This window comes from Ovis canadensis, chromosome 1 (assembly GCF_042477335.2).
Source record: "Ovis canadensis isolate MfBH-ARS-UI-01 breed Bighorn chromosome 1, ARS-UI_OviCan_v2, whole genome shotgun sequence".
In the NCBI taxonomy this organism is placed as follows: Eukaryota; Metazoa; Chordata; class Mammalia; order Artiodactyla; family Bovidae; genus Ovis; species Ovis canadensis.
This window is the reverse complement of record NC_091245.1, coordinates 275348151-275363333: the sequence shown is the minus strand read 5'-3', so window position 1 is coordinate 275363333 and position 15183 is coordinate 275348151. Positions and strand designations below refer to the sequence as shown.

The 15183-nt window shown below is 42.9% G+C and overlaps 1 protein-coding gene across 2 annotated transcripts in view; it reads left to right on the top strand.

The window, feature by feature from the left end:
- The first annotated feature begins 310 nt into the window (after nucleotides 1-310).
- Nucleotides 311-15183, top strand: part of COL6A6 (collagen type VI alpha 6 chain) — a 124415-nt gene continuing 109542 nt past the window's right edge. For both annotated transcript variants that reach the window (XM_069568296.1, XM_069568290.1), the window contains exons 1-6: nucleotides 311-398; nucleotides 3845-3942; nucleotides 6470-7057; nucleotides 8367-8987; nucleotides 10090-10650; nucleotides 11795-12352. In XM_069568296.1, the coding sequence (XP_069424397.1) occupies nucleotides 3876-3942; nucleotides 6470-7057; nucleotides 8367-8987; nucleotides 10090-10650; nucleotides 11795-12352 (2395 nt within the window). In that variant the 5' untranslated portion in view covers nucleotides 311-398; nucleotides 3845-3875. The remainder of the gene's footprint in view (nucleotides 399-3844; nucleotides 3943-6469; nucleotides 7058-8366; nucleotides 8988-10089; nucleotides 10651-11794; nucleotides 12353-15183) is intronic.

The following is a 15183-nucleotide window of genomic DNA, read 5'->3' as shown; positions in this document are numbered from 1 at the left end:
TCAAATCTAAGGATAAAGGGAAATGGTTACTTGTAATTATGTAGCAAAAGGAGTAAATAGAATTTTGACCACATCTATAAATACTTCTCAAAAATGAAATATACCTACATGTTCATAATGGAAAAATTACAAGTCAGGCCTTAGACTGTGTCCTAATTGTGAAGTCTAAATTGCCTGTGCAATGAGTGGACAGAGGGTGAGACTGGAGAAAATAATTACTAGGAACACATAATATTGGTGGAACTAGAATGCATCTGGCTACTTCCATTGACTATCCAAAATCTCATGTTTCTACAGGGTTTAGGGGCCAGAAGAAACTTTTTTATGCTTCTGTAAGAGGGGCTAATCCACGTTCAAGGTCAGGAGGGGTGGCCGTGAGGAGATACCCCTCGTCCAAGGTAAGAGAAACCTAAGTAAGATGGTAGGTGTCGTGAGAGAGCAGACACACTGAAACCATAATCACAGAAAATTGGCCAATCTGATCACACGGACCACAGCCTTGTCTAATTCAATGTAACTAAGCCATGCCATGTGGGGCCACCCAAGACAGGAGGGTCATGGTGGAGAGATCTGATACAATGTGGTCCACTGGAGAAGGGAATGGCAAACCACTTCAGTATTCTTGCCTTGAGAACCCCATGAACAGTATGAAAAGGCAAAATGATAGGATACTGAAAGAGGAACTCCCTAGGTCAGTAAGGGCCCAATATGTTACTGGAGATAAGTGGAGAAATAACTCCAGAAAGAATGAAGGGATGGAGCCAAAGCAAAAACAATACTCAGCTGTGGATGTGACTGGTGATAGAAGCAAGGTCTGATGCTGTAAAGAGTAATATTGCATAGGAACCTGGAATGTCAGGTCCATGAATCAAGGCAAATTGGAAGTGGTCAAATAAGAGATGGCAAGAGTGAACGTTGACATTCTGGGAATCAGAGAACTAAATGGACTGGAATGGGTGAATTTAACTCAGATGACCATTATATCTACTACTGTGGGCAGGAATCCCTTAGAAGAAATGGAGTAGCCATCATGGTCAACAAAAGAGTCCAAAACGCAGTACTTGGATGCAATCTCAAAAATGACAGAGTGATCTCTGTTCGTTTCCAAGGCAAACCATTCAATATCACAGTAATCCAAGTCTATGCCCCAACGAGTAACGCTGAAGAAGCTGAAGTGGAATGGTTCTATGAAGACCTATAAGACCTTTTAGAACTAACACCCAAAAAAGATGTCCTTTTCATTATAGGGGACTAGAATGCAAAAGTAGGAAATCAAGAAACACCTGGGGTAACAGGAAAATTTGGCCTTGGAATGCGGAATGAAGCAGGGCAAAAGCTAATAGAGTTTTGCCAAGAGAACGCACTGGTCATAGCAAACACCCTTTTCCAACAACACAAGAGAAGACTCTACACATGGACATCGCCAGATGGTCAACACTGAAATCAGATTGATTATATTCTTTGCAGCCAAAGATGGAGAAGCTCTATACAGTCAACAAAAACAAGACCAGGAGCTGGCTGTGGCTCAGATCATGAACTCCTTATTGCCAAATTCAGACTTAAATTGAAGAAAGTAGGGAAAACCACTAGACCATTCAGGTATGACCTAAATCAAATTCCTTATAATTATACAGTGGAAGTGAGAAATAGATTTAAGGGACTATATCTGATAGACAAGAATGCCTGATGAACTATGGATGGAGGTTCATGACATTGTACAGGAGACAGGGATCAAGACCATCCCCATGGAAAAGAAATGCAAGAAAGCAAAATGGCCTCTGAGGAGGCCTTACAAATAGCTGTGAAAAGAAGAGAAGTGAAAAGCAAAGGAGAAAAGGAAAGATATAAGCGTCTGAATGCAGAGTTCCAAAGAATAGCAAGAAGAAATAAGAAAGCCTTCCTCAGTGATCAGTGCAAAGAAATAGAGGAAAAGAACAGAATGAGAAAAACTAGAGATCTCTTCAGGAAAATTAGAGCTATCAAGGGAACATTTCATGCCAAGATGGGCTCGATAAAGGACAGAAATGGTATGGACCTAACAGAAGCAGAAGATATTAAGAAGAGGTGGCAAGAATACACAGAAGAACTGTACAAAAAAGATCTTCATGACCCAGATAATCATGATGGCGTGATCACTCACCTAGAGCCAGACATCCTGTAATGTGAAGTCAAGTGGGCCTTAGAAAGCATCACTACAAACAAAGCTAGTGAAGGTGATGGAATCCCAATTCAGCTATTTCAAATCCTAACAAATGACACTGTGAAAGTGCTGCACTCAATATGCCAGCAAATTTAGAAAACTCAGCAGTGGCCACAGGACTGGAAAAGGTCAGTTTTCATTCCAATCCCAAAGAAAGGCAATGCCTCAAACTACCACACAATTGCACTCATTTCACATGCTAGTAAAGTAATGCTCAAAATTCTCCAAGCCAGGCTTCAGCAACATGTGAACCGTGAACTTCCAGATGTTCAAGCTGGTTTTAGAAAAGACAGAGGAACCAGAGATCAAATTGCCAACATTCACTGGATCATGGAAAAAGCAAGAGAGTTCCAGAAAAACATCTATTTCTGCTTCATTGACTACACGAAAGCCTTTGACTGTGGATCACAATAAACTGTGGAAAATTCTGAGAGAGATGGGAATACCAGACCACCTGACCTGCCTCTTGAGAAACCTATATGCAGGTATGCAGGTCAGGAAGCAACAGTTAGAACGGGACATGGAGCAACAGACTGGTTCCAAATAGGAAAAGAAGTACGACAAGGCTGCATATTGTCACCCTGCTTATTTAACTTCTATGCAGAGTACATCATGAGAAATGCTGGGCTGGAAGAAGCACAAGCTGGAATCAAGGTTGCCAGGAGAAATATCAATCACCTCAGATATGCAGACGACACCACCCTTATGGCAGAAAGAGAAGAGGAACTAATAAGCCTCTTGTTGAAAGTGAAAGAGGAGAGTGAAAAAGTTGGCTTCAAGCTCAACATTCAGAAAACGAAGATCATGGCATCTGGTCCCATCACTTCATGGGAAATAGATGGACAAACAGTGGAAACAGTGTCAGACTTTAGTTTTGGGGGTTCCAAAATCACTGCTGATGGTGATTGCAGCCATGAGATTAAAAGACGCTTACTCCTTGGAAGGAAAGTTATGGCCAACCTAGATAGTATATTCAAAAGCAGAGACATTACTTTGCCAACAAAGGTCCATCTAGTCAAGGCTATGGTTTTTCCAGTGGTCATGTATGCATGTGAGAATTGAACTATGAAGAAGGCAGAGTGCCGAAGAATTGATGCTTTTGAACTGTGGTGTTGGAGAAGACTCTTGAGAGTCCCTTGGACTGCAAGGAGATCCAACCAGTCCATTCTAATGGAGATTAGTCCTAGGTGTTCTTTGGAAGGACTGATGCTAAAGCTGAAACTCCAATACTTTGGCCACCTCATGGGAAGAGTTGACTCATTGGAAAATACCCTGATGCTGGGAGGGATTGGGGGCAGGAGGAGAAGGGGACGACATAGGATGAGATGGCTGGATGGCATCACTGACTCGATGGCCATGAGTTTGAGTAAACCTCGGGAGATGGTGATGAACAGGGAGGCCTGGCATGCTGCGATTCATGGGGTCACAAAGAGTCAGACATGACTGAGTGATTGAAATGAAATGAACTGAAATGTTGTAAATGTTGGTGGTTTATTTTTCCACAAAGCACAGATCAAACAGTCAGGGAACCTCAGAAACTGTTGCCCCGAATTTACTATGTAATTTTGTGTGCTCATATGTGTGTGAGTCTTGATTTCTAAGTAATATACACAATTTTAGATGTTTATGTTTTTGCCTTTTCAGATTTCCAGTTGGCGATTTTGCAGGTTAAAATATGAAGATGCTGCTTATTTTGTTTCTTATAATAATTTGTTCCCATGTTTCTGTCAACCAACATTCTGGTAAGGATAATAATGAAAGGAATTCGTTTCTTTAATTCTCATTATGGAAAATAGATAATATATGAGTCTGACTTGCTTAAAATTTAAGAATTTTGTCTTGTTTTGACTGTGATAATAGTGGGCGGGGTGGGGAGTGGCAGCTCAGTTTCTTTGATGTCACCCCATGTTCCTTGGAAAATCATTTGTTTCTGAGGTTTATTCCCTTTTCATGATAGAAAGATATGAGAGCTGTTTTCTTGTCCTCAGTTTCAACTTCTTCTAGGTCTTCTGGGAGGTTGCATTTTCATGCAACCTTCTTTTTTCACATTAAGTTCAGGCCTGGAAAATTTGAAATGTCTCTTCCTAGTTTGTTTGTTCCAAAATATTTGTCTTGGTCAAACATCCAGATTTGGCTCCAGTTTAAATTTTGTGTCTGCTTATTGTAAAGCAGGTGCTTTTACCCTGAAAAGGGAACTCCAGAGCTGTCCACTGTCTGTCAGCAGTCTATGTCCAATGGAGTTGAAGTCAAAATACTGGTCAAGCCTTCATGGCCCTTCAGTTCAGTTCAGTTCAGTCGCTCAGTTGTGTCCGACTCTTTTTGAGACCCCATGAATTGCAGCACGCCAGGGCTCCCCGTCCATCACCAACTCCCGGAGTTCACTCAGACTCATGTCCATCGAGTCGGTGATGCCATCCAGCCATCTCATCCTCTGTTGTCCCCTTCTCCTCCTGCCCCCAATCCCTCCCAGCATCAAAGTCTTTTCCAATGAGTCCCACCTCCTAAATAATCAGTCACTTCCTGTCCAGGGCCACCTAGATTGGTTTTACCGTTTTGTTTTCTTTTTTTTTTTTTCAAGGACTCTGACCTTGGAAGCAAGTTTTCTGGAGAGATAAATTCTTCTTTGCCCTGAAAACAAAATTCCTTTGTGTCTCACTGGGCCTGATATTAAGCTTTTCAAAGAGAGGCGATGCTTTTTCTCCAGTTGTTCCATGGTTCAGATACAGTGATGGGCCCGTCCTGTGCCAGTGGCTACATTTTTTTTCTCCACACAAGATGTGGGGATTTGTCTATAAATAGAAAGGTCACTTTTGGTCCCAAGTTGAGCCACCCTGGGCAGTCCTCACCTGACAGTTCTTGGAGGGGTCCCAGCCTTCTCTCGTTGGTTTCCCCCTCACTTAGTATTTTCCCGGAGATGCTGCTGGATATATGATCATCAAAGGAATCTCAAACTGGCTGAAATCAGGTTGCTTAGAAGAAAAGAAAGGACGGTGGAATCCACTATGTCCTGATTAGACCGCTCGAAAGAGAGTAAAGTAACATGCAGGGGTACTAAGGCTGTTTTCCTAGCAGCTGTTGACAGGAAAAGACTGAAGTTCCTTTAATTTGATCAGAATTTATGTAGTAACTATTTCAGATAATCAGAGTATCAGAGTAAAGAGAGACCTTAGGTGTTTTCTAGTCGAATCTACCCATTTTAATTATGAGGAAACTGAGGCCCAAGTATGTCCAATGGCTTGACAGAGCTGGGAGAATTAGCTGATAACAAAGTTAGGACTCACACTGCCTGTTCAGTTACACTGTGTTTTCTTAAACATACAACATCGAGACACACACAGGTATGTCCCCTCCCTTCCCTGGACAAGAAATGGATCTTATAGTACAGTCACGAGAGCTCTGAATTAAAGCCAGCAGACAAACCGCCAGCAAATTATATTTTGTGCTTGAACCAAATGCTTCTCTATCACATACAAATATAATTTCACATACCTAACATTCAATCTGGCATTGAATGAAGCCTTAAAAGCTCAGCAAAGCATTGCATTCCTATGTAAAAATTACATTATCAATAGAAACGTAAACTATAATCTCTTTGCTAGCTTAAGGTTTACTGGTTTCTGTCACATTTTTCATATGTAAGAATAAATTTACCAATTATAATGCCCACTCATGACTCATCAAAAGATATCATAAATAATTTTAAGATAGATAAATACAGCTCATATTTATGATTTTTAGGATTTTTAAAAACTCATCAATTTGACACTTTGAATGTAAAACTAATATGTTTATAAGTTTAATATGTTTATAAGTTAATTAGGTCTTGTATTGTTTAAAAAGAAGTCAAAATGAAAGGCTATTTTTCAGATTTCTCCCTTCAACAAATTTGATTCATTCTCAATGAAACTGTTTATCTTGTTTCTATAAACTGAGGTCAAATTCTGAAAGAAGAAAAGGACACAAAGGGAAATTATCCACTAAACATGTAAAAACCCATATTTTACTTCTTTATATTTAGCTATTTCTACTTAATTCCTTGCAAAAGTGATGCTTAATTTCATGATCAGTTCAAATGAGAAGGTGTATAAAATAATTAGCCTAAGAAACAAATACTTTTCTTGAGAGAATATGTATTATTTTTCAGTGCATTGGAAAGATATTACAAATACAAGTAAAAGAGGGAAGTAAGTTTTTCCCATATGGTTGGCATTAAACTTGGTAGTAAGTGTTTGAAGTTTGGTCTCATTGTGTCTGTCTGTGGGTTTGTAGGTCCGGAGTATGCTGATGTGGTGTTTCTGGTGGACAGCTCCGACCACCTGGGAATTAAGTCCTTCCCGTTTGTGAAGGCCTTCATCAACAAGATGATCAGCAGCCTCCCCATAGAGGCTGACAAGTACCACGTGGGCCTGGCCCAGTACAGCGATGGGCTCCACAGAGAGTTCCAGCTCAGCACCTTCAAGAGCAGAGGCCCCATGCTGAACCACCTCAAGAAGAACTTCGGGTTCCTGGGGGGCTCCCTGCGGATTGGGAAGGCTCTCCAGGAGGTGCACAGGGCCTACTTCTCAAGTGGGAGGGACAGGAAACAGTTTCCCCCAATCCTGGTGGTCCTGGCTTCCGCCGAGTCCGAGGATGCTGTGGAAGAGGCCGCCGCAGTGCTCCGCAAAGATGGGGTGAGGATCATCTCGGTGGGGATGCAGGGGGCATCTGAGAAGACCCTGAAGGCCATGGCCACGGGCCAGTTCCACTACAGCCTCCGGACGGTCAGGGACCTCAGCACGTTCTCCCAAAACATGACGCAGATTCTCAAGGCTGCAGCTCAGTACAAGGATGGGGCAGTCAATGACGTCCTTGTGGAAGGTGGGTCAGGGTACATGTGTAGGGATGATGATGAGAAAATACTTTCAGAAAATCAGCATGAGGAAAGGATGCAGACTCTGTGAGCATCTCTTTCCGCAAAAGCTGACCTGCATTTTCAGGTGTTAATTTCTGCATGCCCCACGATTGTGGCCTTTTTAATCCAATAAACTTGGGAAGCCTTGGTTTTCCATGTTTCACTTATCTTATTGCCTGTTGTTTATAGGCTGCCTCCTCCCTGCCACCCAGCTGTCTGAGCTTTCTCCTTGGGCTTCAGCTGCTACGTAGTTTCATTTCTGGTTCATTTAAAAGGACAATTTGCTCCTAAAAAAATCCTTAATTCCTAAAGCCATAAAAAATCCTTAATTCCTAAAGCCATATAAAGTCACCACAGACTGTTACAGCTTGAAACAACTTCTGGGAGTCCAAAACCTCTGTTCCACAGAGAGGAAGCTGCAGGCGCTCTTGGAAGCGATATGACCTGGCCCTGGGCCAGACTGTGGTCTGGGATTAGAGCTACACCTGTGTGGGATCAGCCCCGCACTTGCGCCTTCCAGCAGCTCTGTTCTAAATTAGCTTTCCCATGCTCTGCTCCAGCTCCAACCTGCTCTCTTGGTCTGTCCCCTTGTACTATTCTATTAGCAAGGATGGCCAAGCATTTATGAACATCACTCACGACAGGGACAGGGGAGAGCTAGTAAAAACAACAGCAAAAAAAATTTGCTCTAAGTGTACAAGTCCAGACAAGTGACATAATAAACTCACATTATGTCTGGTTGTCAGAGTGAAGTGACATATACTGACAATAGAGAATGCTTTCTTGTAGTAATCTAGGAAAATATGGGATCTTATTACGAGCATTTTCCCCAGATAAAATATTAGAATATTAACTGCTATTACATTTCCATCCCTTAAGAATGTTTGGACTGTAACTGCTGATGTTAGTGGTGGATTTTAATATGATAGCCGCAGTTTCTGTTAACTGAGTGACTGTTTATGTGCCAGACCCCATGCTAAACTTGACATGATCTCATTTAATCCCTACAACAACTCTATGAGATCAATATTCTTGTTACCTGTATTTTACAGATGTAGAAACTGGAGCCTGGAGGTGAGCTTAAGGTCCAGTTTTTGTGCCCAGAAAACTTTGATCTCAGCTTCATCATCAGTTTGGATACCTCCTTCCTTCTCGTGCAAAATTGCTTGGTTATTCTATGTGAATTCTATTTATAATTGCTCATAATTCTACGTGTCTTTAGTGCTGAGCAGAGATGCTGAATTAAAACTCTGCCTGTTTGTCCCTTGCCCGCAGTTTGCCAAGGCCCTTCCGTGGCTGACGTTGTGTTCCTGCTGGATATGTCCACCAACAGCAGCTGGGAGGACTTTGACTATCTTAAAGAATTCCTGGAAGAAAGCATATCTGCTCTGGACATCAAAGAGCATTGCATGAGGGTTGGCCTCGTGGCCTATAGCAACGAGACGAAGGTGGTTAGCACGCTGAGCAGGGGCGGAAACAAGTCGGAGGTTCTGCAGGACATCCAGAGCCTTGCTCCCCTGGCTGGCAAGGCCTACACTGGAGCCGCCTTGAGGAAGATCAGGAAAGAAGTCTTCAGCGCGCAGCACGGCAGTCGGAAGAACCAGGGGGTGCCGCAGATCGCCGTGCTCGTGACCCACAGCCAGTCCCAGGACAACGTGACCAAGGCTGCTGTGAACCTCCGGCGCCAGGGGGTGACTGTCTTCACCATTGGCGTAGAGGGGGCCAACAACACCCAGCTGGAGAAGATCGCGTCTCACCCTGCTGAGCAGTACGTGTCCCAGCTGAAGTCCTTCTCTGACCTGGCTGCCCACAACCAGACGTTTCTGAAGAAGCTGCGGAATCAGATCACACACACGGTCTCTGTCATTTCCGAGAGGACCGAGACCCTCAAAGCCGGTAAAGCCTCCTGTGGAGAGCAGGATTAGCCTCATCCTTTTGCCTTTTTTCCTGTCTTGCAGGCATTCTGTCTGCACAAGGACTTGGTGGGTGTGATGCAGGGAGAGAGAGCTGAGTTCCTGGTTTTTTAATTTAACCCAATAATTTAATTTAATTTAACCAATAATAGGAAATGTAAATTGGGAGAGAATAAAAGCTATTGAGGTGCTGGAATGGGAAGAAGGGATTTTTTTAAAATTTCCTCTTTCGTGCAGCTTTTCTTCTATTCTTCATTATTTCTTGACACCCCAGAACACCTTCCTTAGCTATTTCTCCCCCTGCCCTGCTTCATTTCTTGCCTTTGCCTCTCGTGTTTCTCTGCTCTTTCCTTAGTTTCTTTTTGTGTGTGGACTTTTCTCTCCCTTCTCTCTTTCCCTCAGCCTCAAATTCCAATTTAGAGAATATACAGGAAGCATGATCTGGACTGAGGACAGGCTAATGAATTTACTGGGAAGTACCATTCTAGTATCAGCGAGTTTAGAAGGAGACAGAGAGCAAGGTGCTTGTATAGTTCCTGCATAGACATGTATGCTACATAAATTCTGTGTGCATACACAGAGTGTACATATGTCTGCATCCTTCAACATGTATTTATAGCACATTGACCACAAAAGTGTCATTGCCCGGTGTAAACTAGGCCCCTGACACTACCCCTGTTGTGCTAATTGAGCAGCTGTGGACGAGCAAGTGACTCCTAGGTCCACCATGTCCAGTTAAATAGCTTCTTTAGTTAACAGAACTCCACCTGACCTTTTGCTAAGCAGTTGCTCCCAGGTAAGAGAAGCGACTAATAGAAAGCGTCTTCAAGTTTTCTTTCTGATCTTTTCCTATATTCAAATGGACTCCGATTCTCGATGCAAATCGTCTTAAACTGTCACACACAACTGACCCACCCGATGCTAAGATTCCCCTGAGTCACGGCACCAGAACAGATCTTTCACGCCAAGAAGCTGTTTCCGTGTTTTCTGTCTGATGAGGCCGCCGCTGGCCCTCCCTCTCTCCTGCCTCCGGGTGTCTGTCCCACTTGCCCAGATGCCACACTCAGTTTTGGGTTGCATTTTAGGTTGTGTGGACACGGAGGAAGCAGACATCTACCTGCTCATCGATGGCTCCAGGAGCACCCAGGCCACAGACTTCCAGGAGATGAAGACCTTCCTGTCAGAGGTCGCAGGGATGTTCAACATCGCTCCCCAGAAGGTGCGGGTTGGGGCTGTCCAGTACGCCGACCGCTGGGACTTGGAATTTGATATCAGTAAATACACGAACAAGCACGACGTGGGAAAGGCCATCGAGAACATCAGGCAGATGGGCGGGAACAGGAACACGGGTGCCGCCTTGAACTTCACCCTGGGGCTGCTGCAGAAGGCAAAGCGGCAGCGGGGAGGCAGGGTGCCCTCCCACCTCGTTGTGCTGACCAGCGGTGCGTCCCGGGACAGCGTCTTGGGGCCTGCAAACAGACTGAGAGAGGAGCTCGTCCACGTCTACGCCATCGGGGTCAGGGAGGCTAACCAGACTCAGCTGCGTGAAATCTCCGGCGAGGAGAAGCGGGCCTACTACGTGCATGACTTTGATGCCTTGAAAGACATAAGAAACCAGGTTGTTCAAGAAATCTGTGCTGAAGAAGGTAGGACCTCTTACCTCTGGACTTCAGCTCCCAAACTGCCTCCCTGCAGTATTTTCTTAAATGTTCTGTTGTTGTTGAAGGAGAGTTGATTTCCAATGTTCTGTTGACTTCTGCTCTACGGTGCCACATATATAAACATTCTTTTTCATATTGTTTCCCATTTATGGTATAGTTCCCTGTGCTATGCAGTAGGACCTTGTTGTTTCTCCCTTCTATACGGTCGGCTTCTGCACCCTTCAGTATCTGACATTGCAGGTGTGGAGAAAGGGCATAAATATCCCAGCTGAAATTTCTTCACTGTGTGGAGCTGTTTATTCTCCAGAACAAGATGGAGGACCTATTAGAGTGTTGCTCTAACTATTATCTGATGCATAAAAAGAGTGTTTTATGTTTATTTAAATTGCTTTTTCACGAAGCTTGTATAAAAATCTTCTAGAGCTAGGTAAGTAATTTTCAACCAGGGGTGACTTCCCCCCACCAGGGGATAGTTAGCAATGTCTAAAGACATGGTTGCTGGTCATAACTGGGGGGAGTGCTAGTTAATTGGCTTCTAAGAAGTATTATTTAGTATATCGCCACAAATTCTGATGAGGATAGATCTATCATTAGACCATTGCATGTAATGTGATCGAATGATTTCTGACTTTAAGGAGTATTAGGGGTTTATTTAATCACTTTTTAATAAAACTTGTATGAAATCTTCTAGAGTTAGGTCAGTAGTTTTCAACCAGGGGTGATTTTGTCCCTTAGGGGATGGTTAGAAATGTCTGGAGACATTTACCTTTGGTGGTCATCACTGGGGGGATGCTAACGGCATCTAACAGGTAGAGTACAGCGATCCTGCTGAACATCCTTCAGCATCCTACAGTGCCTGGATTGCCTTCCACAGTACAAACTCTCCAACCACAATGTTAGTTGTGCTGAGGTTAAGAAGCCCTGGTCTATATGTTAAAGCAGATTTCTAAATAATAAAGAGAATAGGCTCCCCTTCATCATCTTCAACGCTTTATTTACCTGCTAACAAGCCTTAGCAAGCACATGCTTAACATCGTATAGAACTGTTTGTGTTTTTGATTTTCCTGTTCACTCTTCATCTTTTCACATGAAGCCAACTTGAATAGCCCATCTCCTTTGTCCCATGCAGCCTGCAAAGAGATGAAGGCCGACATCATGTTCCTGGTGGACAGTTCTGGCAGTATAGGACTAGAGAACTTCATCAAAATGAAAACATTTATGAAAAACCTGGTGAGCAAATCTCAGATCAGAGCAGATCGAGTGCAAATCGGTGTGGTCCAGTTCAGTGACGTCAATAAGGAAGAGTTTCAGCTCAACAGATACACATCCCAGGGGGAGATTTCAGATGCCATAGACCGAATGGCTCACATTGGAGAAACCACCTTGACGGGTAGCGCCCTGACGTTTGTGTCTCAGTACTTCAGCCCTGCCAAGGGAGCCCGGCCCAATGTCAGGAAATTCCTCATCCTCATCACGGATGGCGAGGCTCAGGACATAGTCAAGGACCCAGCGGTGGCACTTCGGGAAGAAGGCATCATCATTTACTCTGTAGGGGTGTTTGGCTCCAACGTCACCCAGCTGGAGGAGATCAGCGGGAGGCCAGAGATGGTTTTTTATGTTGAGAATTTTGACATTCTGCAGCACATTGAGGATGACCTTGTTTTTGGAATATGCAGCCCCCGTGAAGGTAAGCATGGGCATATTCACCAGGGGGATCATTGAAACACCACACATCCATGTGGGTCCTTGCTTCTTGAACTAAGCAATCTACTATTTGAACACTATAAACCGGTTTTGCTCAATTGGAACTATTTATCCTAGTGGCTTTTGGCTCACATATAGAAATGCAAGTTTCCTCAACAGAACTGTTAAAGTCAGACAGCAAGGAACAATTCAGATCTACCTAGGTTCTTTCCCATTTGTAGACGAAGCAGTAGGGGGATGAATCCTCCATTTAAGGAAAATAGTACCGTACAGGATTTTAGGTCTGGTTCCCTAGAAGTAGAGTCTGAATCAGGAGTTCTTATGGAAGCGATTTATTTACTTATGGCTTAAAAAAAATTATTGAAGTCTAGTTGATTTACAATGTCGTGCAGCAAAGTGATTCAGTTACACCTACATACAGTGCGTGTGTTCTCTTTCATATTCTTTTCCCTTCTAGGTTATTATGAAATATTGAGTATAGCTCCCTGTGCTATATAATAGATCCTTGTTGGTTGTCTATTTTATGTATAGTATTAATCCCAGCCTCATAACTTGTCCCTTCCCCCACTTTCCCCTTTAGTAACTATAAGTTCGTTTTCTATGTCTGTGAGTTTATTTTGTAAATAAGTCTATTTGTATCTTTTTTTAAGATTCTGTAAATAAGTGATAGATAATATTTGTCTCTTTCTGTCTGACTTAATTTAGTATGATAATCTCTAGGTCCATCCATGTTGCTGGAAATGACATTATTTCATTCTTTTTATGACTGACTAATATTCAGTTGTGTGAGTATATATATACACACACACATATATATGTATATATATATACACCATATCTTTATCCATTCATCTGTTGATAACACTTAGGTTATTTCATGTCTTGGCTAGTATAAGTGCTGCTATGAACACTGAGGTGCATGCATCTTTTGAATTATATGGTTTTCTCTGGATTTATGCCCAGGAGTGGAATTGCTGGATCATATGGCAGTTCTATTTTTTTTTTTTTTTAAGGAACCTCCATGCAGTTCTCCATGGTGTCTGCCCCAATTTACATTCCCACCAACCATGTAGGAGGGTTCCCTTTTCTCTGCACCCTCTCCAGGACTTATTACTTGTAGAATTTTTGATTTATTGAAGTGTCTTCAGAAGAGAAGTAGGGAAAGCAGGACAGGGCATGGGTAGAAGTTAAGCAAGGAGGTTTTCTCAGCCAGAGTCTGGCTTCAGCCTGATCTAGCAGTGAGCACAGGCGCATGAATTACAGTACAGAGTCGGTTCCACCTTGAGGCAGGGTCCCAGCCTTATATAATCTGAGTTTAGGGGCAACATGTGGTCTGTTGAAGACAGGTAGTAGAGGGACGTAACCCCTGGATAAGGTGGCTCCCCTTTGACCTAACATCCACTATTTATGTTTGTTCATTTTACAATTTCTTAAAACTTTTAAAATACTTATATAAAATGAGATTATTTTTGTAAAAACATGTTGATATTTATAAAATCTTATAAAGGAGGGATAAGATATAGGAACTTGAGCAATGGATGCTTCAAAGGAAATAAATGGGTAGTCATCATTGTGTTCCCAGGGTACTGCAGAATGAAAGTAATAAAGGTTCAGCAGAAATAAGGGACCCATGGGGCCTGACAACAGAGGCATTCTGAAAAACTTCTATGAAGAAGATGAATCTTAATGGAATTTTGAAGGAAAAAAAGGGACACCATCTTGTTGTTCAAATAACAGTTCTGGCCAAACTGCACTCGAAGTATTGGTGACTGAGATCTATATTTTGTGGCTAGAGGGGTACACCTGGATTGTGCATCCTGGTAACTCCAACCAAAACAAGTACGACCTCTTTGAAGGGTGCTTTGACTGAACAGGCTACCCTGCAGCCTCCCGGGTAATCCAAGCAGGCTCCGCTGAGCAGCTGAAGGCCCAGGGGACGTTTCTGTTTGTGTGGAACCAGGCTTTCTGGGTGATATGGTCGTGGCTCTATACATGCGGCCTCTAGTTAGGTGGGTAAGTGTATTGGCTTAAGGGTGTGCAACAGCCCTACCACAAAGAAGGGAATGTGGTGAGCCTTGGGGAAGAGTTAGGGAAACCTTTTCACAATTCCATTTCTCCAAAATGGATGAGGTAGCAGTTGAAACATACCTTCCTCGGGCCTGTAGACAGATGGTGCTACATAAGGACTAAATCATTCACCATCCTACAGTCCACTTCTCTAGAATGAATGAGTTGGGGTTTGGAACTCTGCACCTTGAGAATACAATGTGATACACACATAGATTACTTTGCTTTTCCATGGCATTGACCCCACATTTAAAAAGTTAATGAGAGGTCATGCTAGGATCACTTGGTTGGGCCAAGTGTGAAATGGGCTCATTTCTATAACAAAGCCCAGAAATGAATACAGATTATGTTTTAAGAAAGTCAAAAAAGGAGAAAATACAACCTTGGAAAGTTAGCAATGAAGAAAATATAGTGTTGCCAAATTTATTTTCATCTGGTCATTTCCCCCAAGGTTTATCTTAAGAATAAAACCTCATGATCCCTGTGGCTTAAAAAAAAAAAACAGATAAATTTGTATAAATGAAAGCACATGTTGAAGGTACCATTTATACAGGAAAACTTCCCCAGAATTATGAATTGGGTTTCTTTGGTCCAAAAGCACTTGTCATGTTTATCTCTGAGGCCCTGTGACTATCACCCCACCCACCCACTGCAGCAGGCTTCATGTCACATCTGCCTTGTCCTAAAAGACACACAGATGAGTATGTGTATCGTGTCTGTTATCCAGAGAGTGGACATTCAGATGCA